Consider the following 12,585-nt stretch of genomic DNA (forward strand, 5'->3'; position numbering starts at 1 on the left):
GTAGTAATAGTAGTAATAGTAGTAATAGTAGTAGAAGCAGTAGAAGTAGTACTAGTAGTAGTGGTGGCACTACTCTTCTTCTCTCCCTGTTTCTTTCTACAATCAACCTACAAACCACTTTCATTTGCCTGCCTGTCTCTTTGTCTGCCTCCTGCTTATCTGCCTACATACCAACATATCTAAATACCTACATACCTACATATCTATATACCGACATAAACACTATCCTAAACCGTTCCAACTAGACTTTTTCTCTTCCCTGCGCTCTTCCTGTTCTTCCCTTTCACCGGCTTCTCTTTGCTCATTCTCGTTTATTGCATCCCATCTTCTCAAGCTGGCTGGGAGTACCACCCTCACTGTGTTCGTACTCTCTGACTACGAGGCTCCGTCCAGGCTCCCGCTTTGACTTGTTGTCCTTCTCGTCACTTCGATGCCCTCCAAAATCAATTATATCTTCCTTAATATCGCAACTACCTTCCCAACCTGCTCCTATCTCCTCTCTCTACTATCAGCCCCGCACAGTATGCACGACAATGGTCCGACCTATCTTTCTCTCCAATACTCCTTCGTTCAGCAAATTGAAGTCAAAACAAGTCAACCTGAAGAACATATTCATACAATAAATTAAATTAGATTAAATAAAGCAGAATGAATTGAAATGTAATGTGCAGCAAATATAATGTATAAAGCAAGTATGAAAAAAAAAATAAAAAAAATAAAAATTATTCATTCTACCAAACTAATTATATCCCTCACCCATTCAAATACAATACAAATTCTTTCAGAAATACATAACTTACACTTTCAGTAACACAATACAACAGATCAAACGCCCTTCATAATAATCAACTGACTCCAACATAACTGTAACAAAAGTAAATAGCAGTACACAATATGATATAAATCTTATAAATATAATCGATCAAGATACAAGTACCAACCACCCGTATCTTTGCTCTCGGACTTCGCTTTTTAGTTCTGCCAACTCTCCTCGTAGCCACTCCACAAAAACTCTTACAACAACCTCAATCGTCCCACAAGGCGAACCAACGTCACTGTCTATCGCAACAGTCGATTAATGTTCATTCTCTGATCCCGTAGTCGTTGTTCTTCTTCCTCATCAACTGGCTCACCGGCATCGATCCTGCGCTGCATTGCCGCCGCATATGCATCGTACTGACGCTGTGCTTCCGCAATGTTATTCGGCATGTACATCATTCGATATTGTCCGTAACCATCTGCGACGCCTGCGTTTCCTCCTGCTGCTCCAGCTGACGAGTCGACAAGTCCCGATAATGAGGCCTTATACTGCAATTCAACCTGTGTTGGGCCATACGAAGGTAAGGACGCCGTCGACGCCGTCGGCGAACTTCCATAGCCGTACGAGGGATAGGTCATATGTTGCGCATACCCAGACGTAGGGGCCATATATAATCCGTATTGTTGATTTCCTGGCTGCTGTTGTTGTTGGTGGTGTGCAGCGTCGCTTCCGGCAGTTGTTGTTCCCGCGGCCGCTGAGGTATATGAGACACCTGGCAGCTGTTGGTGAGCTGCACCTGGGGACATGACTTGTCGCGAAAGCTGTTGCTGTTGCTGTTGCTGTTGCTGCATGTTCTGCGCTTGTAGTCTCTGTGTCGGCGTCTGATATGAGTACATGGATTGTCCGGACCGATAATACTGATTACTACCATCATCCAGACCAATCATGCCATTACCATCCATCATTGTCCCGGCAGTCGCACTACCGTAAGCCGCCATTCCCGTCGTCATCGGCTCATGACCAGACGCATTTCCATAGCCAACCATTGATCCCGACGACTGCATTCCAAGGCCAGCATGCGAACCCAGTACCGAAGTGCCCGTCCCAGAAGGACCTGCTCCTGCAGTGGACGAGCTTCCTACAAGCATGGCGTTCGAACGCGGAGCAGAAGAAGAAGACGAATTAGACGTAGTTACTGAGGTCGAAAGAGAGCCGGAGCTGGCAGGAGCACCCGCTGTTCCTGTTCCATGTCTCCGTCGATTTGTGCCGCCGTTCCACCAGTTCTTGACTGCGTTATCGCTTCGTCCGGCCAAATGTCGCGCAATCTCTGCCCATTTCTTGCCGAGCTGGGCGACCAGCGCTTCAATTAGAGCTCCTTCTTCAGGAGAGATAGGCGAGTGATTGAGAGACGGTTTCAGATTCTGGTGGTATCTTTCGCGGCACTGCTTAGCAGATCGGGTTCCGAGCAGCTGCGAGATGCGTACCCAATTAGTGGGACCATGCGCAGAGATCAGACGGAGCAACTGTGTGTCTTCATTTGCTGACCAAGGTCCACGACGATGCTTGTGAGGCTGCGATGCTGAAGAGTGAGATTGAGAGTAAGCAGAAGAAATATGTTGCTGGGCATGTGCTGGAGTTGCCGCAGAGGAAGATGAAGATGCAGAAAGTGCACCAGCTCCTGCAGCAGAGGCAGAATTAGTGGCGCTTGAAGGAACGTTTAGCGGAAGAGAAGAGGTTTGCTCTAGGGAGGGCATGGCTGTCGAGACTGATGCAGACGTGTGAAGAGAGCCCGATGTGGTGCCTGCAGACGAAGGCAAATGGTTCAAGACAGAGCCCGAAGAAAGACCAGCAGCAGACGGGTAGGCAAAGGAGTAACTCTGCGGCATGGAAGTGGCCAAGGATGGCGCTTGAGAAGTGGACGAAGCTGATCCGGCCGGCGCTGCAGATGGCGCCGACAGTGATGCAGAGGACGTCGACGAAGAAGACGAAGACGATGTTAGCGGGGCGACCGAGTAGCTCGAAGAGAGCGGATTCGGTAGCGGATATCCGGACATATAAGCCGGATACGCGAGTGTGGATGCCGTGATGGAGTATGGAGCAGCGCTATCGAGCGCTGGTTAGAGGAGTCTCTGGAGATGGATGAGCAAGCGGAGGAGAGGAGTGCCTAGTATATGTGTGCAGGTACGAATGAGAGATGGTTAGGCGGACCGCAGGACTGAGGCGGGGGAGGAGGCGAGAGAGGCGAGAGAGGTGAGTAAAACAGGCAGGTCGACGATTGACGGCGATCAACTCAAGCGATGTGTCCAACGTATATGCTCGAAATAATTAGCGGAACGGTGAGGGGGGCAGCAAGAGAGGGAGGGAGAGGAAGATCAAAGGTATTTGTATTCGCGGAGGGCGGTTAAGAGTGATGGGGAAAAGACGTGAGAATTAGACGAGCTGGGGAGGGTGGACCGAGAAGGACGGGGCAAAAAGAGGCGAGGGTGATGTGGAGAAGAGGAATTATAGTTTTGTAGAAAGGACTTTTGGCTGTGGTTTTCAATATTTGGTCATTGAATTTCCACTACTTGTGTGCTCTTCTCATTATGGCCTTCTGTAGCAAAATTGCCTCTGGAGCCCGCACACAGATTAAAAAAGAGTAAGAGACAGAGTGTGAGTGAGTGTGAGCGTGTGTGGGAAAAGAGTGAACTGAGGGAGGAGAGAAGAGAGAGGGAACGGGTTGGGTACGAACGAGACATGGTGGAGAAGAAGGTTAGTCGTAGTAGCTGGAGCTGTACTGGTGATGGAACGCCTGTATTCAATATGATCATCAGACGGGCTGAGTTCTGTACGTGTCCATTGTCTGTTGTGGTGGTCCAGATTTGCTTGTTCTAATTCCGACAATGCACGCACTTTAGCTGTGCTTTATTAAAGCTATTTATTTATCCATGTTGATCTTTACTTTGTAGCTACACGAATATAGCCTCCCGAGAGCTGCTGGATATCACTCCGTCCCAAATACCACAACAGTAAGCACTGCTACGGCTACTGCTACTTACTGGCACTCCAACTGCTACTGCTAATAATACCGCCGCCCATTAGAGTTTCTGAGTTTGCTGCACTCTGGTGGTGGTCGCGGTGGCTGATTACAACATCTGCTCCAGCGTTACATCATCGTCACAGCTGAGGTTAGGGCAACTGCGTGTCGAACTGGCGAGACTGTGGCTCAGCTCGACTGGGGGCGACTTGAATGCCGACGGGGGCGGCAGTACTGGCGACGGCGTATGAGCTGCCGAGAAGCGCAATGGCGAAAGCATCTGGCATGGACGGATGGGATGCACGCCTGTATTGAGAACTGTCTGGTCGGCCTGTTCTTCAGTACTTCTTGCGTCTATGCTGAGTGTGTTGTGGCAGGTTGATGACCTGGATAGTGGGCAGAGACCGTGTTCGGTTCGTCCTGCCCTTGCGCGGATGACTCGCTCGACAGCCTGAATCTCTGGATCTGTCCGCTCTTCTAATTCACGTAGGTTCGATTGGCTCCAGCACAGGCGGCAGTACACGCTCCTCCTTCAAGTACTGTCAGTTCAGCTCAAAAATCATCGGGATCAAATGATATTCGTCTTTCTCTACGGCACAACGAAATCCACTCAAAATATCCCTGTGGAGAGGCTCACATGATGCTATATGTCTGCTGATCCTATACCCATTTTTTTACATCAACTAGTTGAGATCTGTCTGTATGGTCATTCCTAATTCTGCTAGACCTGGTCTACGTTGTTGAGGATAAAGTGGGTCCTACACAGGGATCTACAATCTCAGAGTGCGACTGCAAATATTTGGTTGACATCTTTGATCGGCCGCCTGATGCTGTTCGGCCGTTTATTGCGTTTTTACGGTATTTGTGCAGTCTGGTAATGCTGCGGTATGTTGTGGAGCATAGCATTGTGCTACCAATTTCTCCGATATCTCTAAGAGCAATTCGTCTGGAGCTTGATGGTCAAATATCGCATATCGCCTATTGATTCCTACATACACTGCCAGACTCAGCTCAAGGCCAAACGTCTTTTCGATGTCCGTCTTGACAGCCTAAACTCAATTAAGGTCAGCCGTAGCAAAAGAGTCTGCCCATCTCATAGACGATACTAGAAATATGCAGAACATTATTGCTTCTTTCCCACCAGTCGTTAATCTGAGCTCGTGTTTAATCCATAGTTCAAAGAAAAGTCAAATTCATCCGTTTCTCCACTGTTGAAAACTAAACAATCAGATAGCATCTCTTTTTGTGTTTTTGGGTTGTAAATCCGTTTCTTGATAGCTGTTAAACTGATTATCATGATGGTTGTTGCTTTGAGCATGCCGTCTCACGTCGAATATGTCTACCACGTTTCTGTTTCTCGTTTGTGATCTCCCTTTGATCCGGATTATTTATGTTCCTATCTTGCAATCCCATTGCGGGCCAGCATTCTAGTGAACTTCGGTGTTTGGAGGTATCTACTTGGTTGCATCTAACGACCCGCAAGGACCCATACATCATGACCGACTAGATTAACGGCGCAGTAGTAATATTTCCATCACTAATCGCTTGGGTGGGCTCTCTTCTTTTCTCTCTATTTTGATCTCAAATACTGTTGCCTGCTAGCTTAGGTTCCCGCTCTGGGCTTTGCCATAATGTAGTCTTAATTTTTGGTTTCGCGAAAATCCGTTTTCTGCTCTACTAAAACTATAAAAGACCCTGCTTCTATCTTTGTTCGTGCTATATTAAAAGAGTGGTCTCATTTTTTTTTGTTTTTTCTTGTCTCCGGTTCAATTTAATCTCTCAACGACGGAAAACGAGGGCAAGAAGAAGAAAGTAATCCTCTACATCATCCACCACAGCCATTCAGTCTCACTCTGCCTTGACAACGCCTCTCTAGTTCTTAGAGTCGCTGAGAAGGAGGAGACCACCAGTATAGACGCTCTTATCTCGCATGCTCTGATTCCAATTCTTAATGTTCATTTGTTGTGTCCGTTTCTACTTTCCTATTGTCGTAATTTTTTGGAATACTTTCAGTCCTAGTTAGTTATTCTTCTATGGTCCACGTTTAAGCATGTAAAATTTCACACACGTGCTGCTTTGGTCACGTGTAGCACGACACGAGAATTAGCGACCAACTTTCGGAGAATATTATTGGCAAGCCATGTTAGAAGACGAAACTCAAGCCGATAGCAACTCAGACAATAGTAGCTCAGAACGATTGTAAACTAGGTTTAGAATTGCGGTTGTATTCTAGAGTTCCCCTCATTGAACGTTTTCTAGACGAGAATGGCATCTTTGTTCAGCCGGTCGCTTCGAAAAATATTTTGCGGTGTGAGTCCTCCAAGTGCCCGACCAAAGTGGAATCGAGCACATGTAGCATCAAATCTACGAACGTTCCAGTCCACAGGCATATTATTGGCCAAAAAAAACAAGTCGGGTAAAATCAAAGATAAAACGAAAGCTGTATTGGCTGAATCGGACAAGATAGAAGAAGATGTCGAGCGGCTGGATCTCAAGCAGGTGGAAAGCGAGTACAAGGAGTTTATTCAGTCATTTTCCTCAAAAGTTAGAGAATTGAGAGTTGGTTCGGAAGCTCAATTGCAATTTTTATCCAAGCTGAAGGTGTCTGTTGATGGCCTCGAGCAGCCATTTGATGCCTTGGCGTCTGCGAGAATGGTTGGTGGACGTGATATCCACGTCTCGGTCTATGATCCTAGTGTAAGTCTATATTGGTTTCGTCAAATAACAAATATTTACATAGATTAGACAAAGGATGCGATAAAGAAGGCTATAGTAGGATCAAACAACGGTATGAACCCACAGAATGATCTTAAAAAAGATACCGTTTTAGTGATTCCGTACGTGCAACCTAGTCAAGAAAGAAGAACAGCGATTGCTATGCAAATCCGCAAATTCACAGAAGCAAGTCGAACCGGAAATTCAGCATCCACATTGCGAAGGATTCGCGATAAAGCTCTCAAACATCTAGCGGTCATGAAAAATGTTCATTATTCAGATGACATTGTATTCAAACAAACCAAAGAGCTGGACGCTCTGCATAAATCTATGGATAAGAAGCTACAGGAGCTCTCTGCTGCTGCACAACGCGATATCATGGTAAAATAGAGCCTGGAGTTTTGTATCGCATATTCACATACTGTAAATAATTTTGGATAATATATAAATTTAAACATCATCTTCTAATTTTCGTCGCACACTTCGATTCGGACTGTTAGGGTCATCCGACAATTCTAACCGAACTGCTTCTTCAACCAAATTTCTAATCACTTGTTCAGGATTTGACGATTGTAGAGCTTCCTGAATTTTTCTTCGTCGTTCTTGCAGCTGTGGATCCTCGAGATGTGACGCAGATTGATCAGGTTCCTGCACAACCGAGACTTTAACTTCTGCATTATTTTCACCGACGGCCTCTTGAATCTGCTTGGCTAGACTATATGCATCGTTTGAGTTTACCAATTCAGTATCTCCAGACTCGATAGTTGTCAAATACTCGACTGTAGCTGTCCATGGCTCGCCATCTTCTTCGATTTCGCGCTGTAATTTCTCTCTTGCAGTTTCGCCCGCTTCACTTTTGATTTTCCAGTCGGCACCTAGTTCCTCGACCAATATTTTAGCTGTTTCAGGATTTTCGACTGCAAATAAAGGCGTTTCGCCCTCTTCGTCCGTAATGTTCACATCACCTCCCTGCTCGACTAGATACCGTAATAAATCATTATGGGAGTATGATGCTGCTGCATGGAGAGCTGTATAACCGTATGGGTCTCTGTCGTTCGGTTTATTTTTGCCGCTCAAGAACAACGCTTCGATCGCCGCGCGGTTGTTGTCCGACGCAGCTATCCATAGGTTACTCATTGCTGATTCTGATTTACGAGAATCTAGCTATGCATTGGTGGAGAAGTGTATGGACAGAGAGGTATAATCTAAGCTAGAGGAAAAATTGATCCCAACTCCGCCGCATTATAGCCGCCTGCCTGCATGGCGAACATAATGGTATAACAGAATACTTTTAACAGATGAATTGATTGATACAAAAAGTTCTAATCTACAAGGCGCAAGTTTTAGGATTCCATAATTCCATAATTCCTGGAAATAACAGTACATATAAGACTACAAGGGAGCAGAGCGCAGAATGTAAAGGGTATGAATCAGTCGTTCTCGAGAAGATGGTGAATAGACGAATTTACCGTCTCAGATAACGGCAGGCTGCAGTACAGTATATCCTTTGCATCTGCATCATCGACTAAAATTGCAGAGTCTCGTTCAAAATCACAGCGGGTATCTAAATTGTTTAACGCGCCCTCACGCAATGTTGCACGGATAACTCGTTGCTCGTTGCACCAGTTGGAAAATGATGATGCACAGTCGAGAAAAATCGACTCACTGTCATCTCTTCTGCGTGCTGGACCGCTATTGGCTCGTCTAAATGATCCCATTCGCAATAGCGTCCTGCCTCGGGACTTCTCGTCGTCCACGTCCTCTTGTTCTTGTTCTTGCTCATTGTCTGATGTGCCATTATTCAGAGATTCGTAATCAGAATCGCTGTCCTCATAATACTGGCTATTATCGCCATGGGAATTAATGTAGTCTTCTAATTTGCGTCGGAGAAGTTCAGGATCAGCATGATCGATAGGACTTTGAGATTCAAGTTGAATATCAGCACAGAGCTGGTTCTCTGCTTGAAAAGTCTCAGTTCGGATATTGACCCAACCAAACAAGCCACAAATGACTTTATTCAGCCAATTTATAGCATCTGTCATCACAACTATGACATTCCTCATTAATATTCTACAAACGACCCTAAAATCGATCGAATCTTGAATTTTACATCAATAACAGCGACTCTTCCATACAGCTGATCTCTTCTTGCTACGAAGATGACTGCGCTCGTGTTGTTTCACGTGATTAATACAACACCCTCAAAAAGTAGAAATTTTCCTCTGGATTCTTTCTTTGACGCGTTGTAAATTGAGAGAACTAGTTTCTTGTAGAAATTGCCAGCCAACCCGTACGAAAGAATCAGTTCGTTGAAAAGATATTTCTTGAAATTGGATCATTGCGGATAATTTCATAAGTCAAAGCATTGAGAATTAGAATTTTGTTTCTTCAGATTTCTAATTGAACGGAAAAAATGAGTTTCGGAGGCCAGACCCCTACGATTGTGGTTCTGAAAGAAGGAACAGACACGTCTCAAGGACGAGGTCAGATTATCAGTAATATCAATGCATGCCTTGCAATTCAAGATACAATTCGATCGACTTTAGGTCCGTTGGGATCAGATATTTTGGTATGAATATTGTTAGTGTCGGCCTGGTTATTAAATTTTATTAACACTAACAGATCGTTGGATCGAAAGGAGACACCACAATTTCAAATGATGGGTGAGCTGCATTAGCTTTTCTCTAAGTTTCTTTCTTCTAACAAACGCAGTGCTACGATTTTAAAGCTTCTTGATGTTGTACATCCGGCAGCGAAGGTACTAGTGGACATTTCCCGCTCTCAGGACGCAGAAGTTGGTGATGGCACGACGAGCGTTACGATTCTTGCAGGTGAATTGCTTCGTGAAAGTAAAGCTTTTATCGAGGAGGGAGTATCGACGCATATAATAACTAAAGGATATCGTCGAGCTGCACAGCTAGCAGTGAACAAAATAAAGGAATTGGCTGTTACCATAGATCGAAAAAATCCAGAAGAGTTCCGGTCTTTATTAGAGAAATGCGCGGAGACGGCCATGTCGTCGAAACTGATCCATCGTAATTCAGACAAGTTCAAAGCTATGGCTGTTGATGCTGTACTGTCACTTGACCAGGACGATCTAAACGAAAGCTTGATTGGAGTCAAGAAGATCAATGGCGGCAGTTTAGAAGACTCTTTCTTGGTGAGCGGTGTTGCATTTAAAAAGACATTTTCTTATGCTGGTTTTGAACAGCAGCCTAAAGCATTTAAGAACCCGAAAATTATTTGTTTGAATGTTGAACTGGAACTCAAAGCGGAGAAGGATAATGCTGAAGTTCGTGTCGAACAGGTTTCTGAGTATCAGGCCATTGTAGACACAGAATGGCAAATCATTTACGATAAGCTTGAAGCTATTTATGCAAGTGGCGCAAAGATCGTGTTGTCGAAGTTACCTATTGGTGATCTTGCGACGCAATATTTTGCAGACCGTGACGTTTTTTGCGCTGGTCGAGTATCTGCGGATGATTTGGAGCGGGTGCTGAGTGCTGTTGGAGGTAGTTTACAGTCCACCTGTACGGATATCAAAGAAGAATACCTGGGCGAATGCGAAAGTTTTGAGGAACGCCAGATTGGTGGAGAGAGGTTCAATCTGTTTACAGGCTGTCCGAAAGCCAAGACATGTACGATGATTTTGCGGGGAGGAGCAGAACAGTTTATTGAGGAAGTAGAACGATCGATGCATGATGCAATCATGATTGTGAAGCGAGCGGTTAAGAATAACTCTGTTGTCGCGGGTGGAGGAGCGATCGAGATGGAACTGTCTAAATATCTGCGCGACTATTCACGAACAATTGCAGGAAAGCAGCAGCTTGTCATCGCCGCGTTTGCAAAAGCTCTTGAGGTTATTCCACGCCAGTTGTGCGATAATGCAGGATTTGATGCTACGGATTTACTGAACCGATTGAGGATGCGGCATGGTCGAGGCGAGACTTGGGCTGGAATCGATTTCGAAAGCGAGGACATTGCAGACAATCTTGCTAAATTTGTGTGGGAGCCCGCGCTGGTGAAGATCAACGCGATTGAAAGTGCGTCCGAAGCGGCGTGCCTGATTTTATCAGTCGACGAGACAGTGAAGAACGAAGAATCACAGCCTGCCCAAGGCGCACCTATGCGAGGTCGAGGCCGAGGAATGCCACTCCGCTGATAAGATGATTCAATGGTCTGCTCGAGATTGACAGTTGATGGAAATTCTCGATGGCGAAAAAATTAGGCAGCAGTGGATATAATATAAAGTTGACAGTACATATATGAAGGCCGTGGAACGAGTCAAGCCAAATTGACCCGACGAGTGGCGCTATGCAGAACGGAACCTGTATATTTGTAGTAATAAAATATTATCTTGCTTTGCATGTGTCTGGATTAGGGTGCGAAGGAGCAGAACTGAAAGTGAATCCTGATTGTAGGTAGATTGCACGGTGTATTAGTGAAAGGAAGGTCGGGGCTGCCAGCACTAGCGATGTGGTATTAGTTTGAGTATGGCATGTCTAAAGCCCAGCCAGTTTCATGGACATTTTCTGTTCTTCCGTAATCTTAATCCTATAAAATGGGCTCGTTCACGCGGAAATGCATGATCTGAGACGCAGGTAGCATTGTAGGAGACTTAAACAATTGTAGGCTCAAAAAATATACATGGGTGGCTAATCAATGGATGCATGCGCGACCTGATTGCCGACTCGAGTATTTGGACCTTTGTAGGACCGCCCAAGGGGGAAACATCGAGTGTGAGAACGATAGAGAGCCGGTGAGGTGCTGGTTGTCGCGGACCCTCCACACGGGACACCTCCTTCTTAGCCATGCCCCATGCCTCCCTGGAACAGGTTATAAATCCAAGAAGAACAGGGTTATATAAGATTAGCAAATCTGTCCGGCTTCGGCCGACGTTGAGTGCGTTTCACTTGCGAGCGATCGTGTTCGGGCCTGTCCCTGACTTCCGTCTAGACGCAACAATCAGAGGCTTAGGGAGTATGCTGCGGCACACTTTCTACAACAAACTTTCAGCTGCACATACAAGTGCGTACAGAAGAAGCAATTAGCATTGATAATTCACCGAAAAACATCTCTAATTATTCGGGACACTAAGCCTGTTGCGCTGGCCCGTCTACCATGCTTACTACGGCTACTAGTACGTCGAGCTCGGTACTCAAAACAGTGACAGGCATCAGTAGGGTTTTTTGCAGACCGATTTCGGGGAATCCAGAATTTACAGTTTCAGGAAAACCTTAATACGATCGGCTGCACTCAGATAGAGTCTCCAGACAAGTCCAGAATTGGAATCCTCTAAACTCAAAGGGTGTAGGGTCAAATCTTATATTCGTGTCCTTGCAGTCGGAGTCTTATTTACGCTTTTGCAGGTCGGCAGGCTGGCGGGCAGGCTGGCTCATGGACTATTCAGGCCTCTCTCGATGAAGTTAAGCAAATTTACTAAAATTTGCCGGTCGATAATTTCTCGTGTTGTAGATTGCTTTGTATTCTGGTCGAATTCTGCCACATTTGTGGCATCGTCATGATGGAACACCGCATCTCTGAACTCCAGTTCGGTAGAAACGTCCATCGTTGTGCAACCAGCTCAGGTTCGCTCGGATAGGAACAGCGTTGGACTTCACGTCGCTGCATATGTCGGACTCTGCTTCGCTACTCCAAAGTTTCTTTTCTCTCGGCCTATTAATTTACTCTGCGTTTCTCCGCCTCGTAGTCGAAATTGTATGTCTTTAGCCTGTCTGTGTTTCGTCTGTTCGTCGGCGGGTTCCTGCCGATGTCGTCGTCGTCGTTGTCTCCGTAGAAGGAAGTCCTTCGTTGTCGCAGACCTGGTCGACGTCTTGTCCCGCTTGCTGCACTGCCGTCCCTCTCGTTCCTTCCCACACTCTGTGTGTAAACGCCCTACAAACTTTTCGCTTCTTTCCACTGTCCACCCCCAAGTCTCCTCTTTCTTTTTCTAAAAAACTAAAATAAACCATAATCCGTCTCATCGATAGTCTTATTGCTCGGGCTTTAGTTCTGCTCTGTTCTTCGTGCTGGCAGAGTCGTGAAGTCTTTCGTACGCTGCTTGGCTCGCGGTGTCTCCCTCTCTGCCTTCGAC

General features: G+C 45.8%; 5 protein-coding genes across 5 annotated transcripts; 2 read left to right on the forward strand and 3 right to left on the reverse strand.

Annotated features, from left to right (window-relative positions):
• Nucleotides 1–2,040: 2,040 nt before the first annotated feature.
• On the reverse strand, nucleotides 2,041–2,331 carry V1516DRAFT_612572 (Homeodomain-like protein; the record flags this gene model as incomplete). The annotated part of the gene is made up of 1 exon (XM_066919309.1): nucleotides 2,041–2,331. A coding segment is annotated over one exon (291 nt), but the record flags the coding sequence as incomplete, so codon positions are not given.
• Nucleotides 2,332–5,912: 3,581 nt separating this feature from the next.
• On the forward strand, nucleotides 5,913–6,951 carry V1516DRAFT_681657 (ribosome recycling factor-domain-containing protein). The gene is made up of 2 exons (XM_066923272.1): nucleotides 5,913–6,473; nucleotides 6,522–6,951. Exons 1-2 carry the CDS (start codon nucleotides 6,042–6,044, stop codon nucleotides 6,879–6,881), a joined length of 792 nt encoding a protein of 263 aa, XP_066775199.1. The 5' UTR covers nucleotides 5,913–6,041; the 3' UTR covers nucleotides 6,882–6,951.
• On the reverse strand, nucleotides 6,609–7,680 carry V1516DRAFT_681658 (ankyrin). The gene has a single exon (XM_066923273.1). It carries the CDS (start codon nucleotides 7,626–7,628, stop codon nucleotides 6,942–6,944), a length of 687 nt encoding a protein of 228 aa, XP_066775200.1. The 5' UTR covers nucleotides 7,629–7,680; the 3' UTR covers nucleotides 6,609–6,941.
• Nucleotides 7,681–7,689: 9 nt separating this feature from the next.
• Nucleotides 7,690–8,601, reverse strand: V1516DRAFT_681659 (uncharacterized protein). The gene has a single exon (XM_066923274.1). The coding sequence runs from the start codon at nucleotides 8,552–8,554 to the stop codon at nucleotides 7,922–7,924; it is 633 nt and encodes a 210-aa protein (XP_066775201.1). The 5' UTR covers nucleotides 8,555–8,601; the 3' UTR covers nucleotides 7,690–7,921.
• Nucleotides 8,602–8,770: 169 nt separating this feature from the next.
• V1516DRAFT_681662 (chaperonin Cpn60/TCP-1 family) lies at nucleotides 8,771–10,885 on the forward strand. Its single transcript, XM_066923275.1, has 3 exons — nucleotides 8,771–9,060; nucleotides 9,114–9,154; nucleotides 9,204–10,885. The coding sequence occupies exons 1-3, from the start codon at nucleotides 8,905–8,907 to the stop codon at nucleotides 10,651–10,653; spliced, it is 1,647 nt and encodes a 548-aa protein (XP_066775202.1). The 5' UTR covers nucleotides 8,771–8,904; the 3' UTR covers nucleotides 10,654–10,885.
• The last annotated feature ends 1,700 nt before the right edge of the window (nucleotides 10,886–12,585 follow it).

Source organism: Lipomyces oligophaga (genome assembly GCF_038497815.1).
Source record: "Lipomyces oligophaga strain CBS 7107 unplaced genomic scaffold V1516scaffold_9, whole genome shotgun sequence".
Taxonomy (NCBI): domain Eukaryota; kingdom Fungi; phylum Ascomycota; class Lipomycetes; order Lipomycetales; family Lipomycetaceae; genus Lipomyces; species [Lipomyces] oligophaga.

Coding starts and splice junctions, on each gene's coding strand:
- V1516DRAFT_681657 (XM_066923272.1), top strand. CDS start 6,042: ATGGCATCTTTGTTCAGCCGGTCGCTTCGAAAAATATTTTGCGGTGTG. Junction 6,474..6,521: donor TCTCGGTCTATGATCCTAGT/GTAAGTCTATAT, acceptor TACATAGATTAG/ACAAAGGATGCGATAAAGAA.
- V1516DRAFT_681658 (XM_066923273.1), bottom strand. CDS start 7,628: ATGAGTAACCTATGGATAGCTGCGTCGGACAACAACCGCGCGGCGATC.
- V1516DRAFT_681659 (XM_066923274.1), bottom strand. CDS start 8,554: ATGAGGAATGTCATAGTTGTGATGACAGATGCTATAAATTGGCTGAAT.
- V1516DRAFT_681662 (XM_066923275.1), top strand. CDS start 8,905: ATGAGTTTCGGAGGCCAGACCCCTACGATTGTGGTTCTGAAAGAAGGA. Junction 9,061..9,113: donor CGTTGGGATCAGATATTTTG/GTATGAATATTG, acceptor TAACACTAACAG/ATCGTTGGATCGAAAGGAGA. Junction 9,155..9,203: donor ACCACAATTTCAAATGATGG/GTGAGCTGCATT, acceptor TAACAAACGCAG/TGCTACGATTTTAAAGCTTC.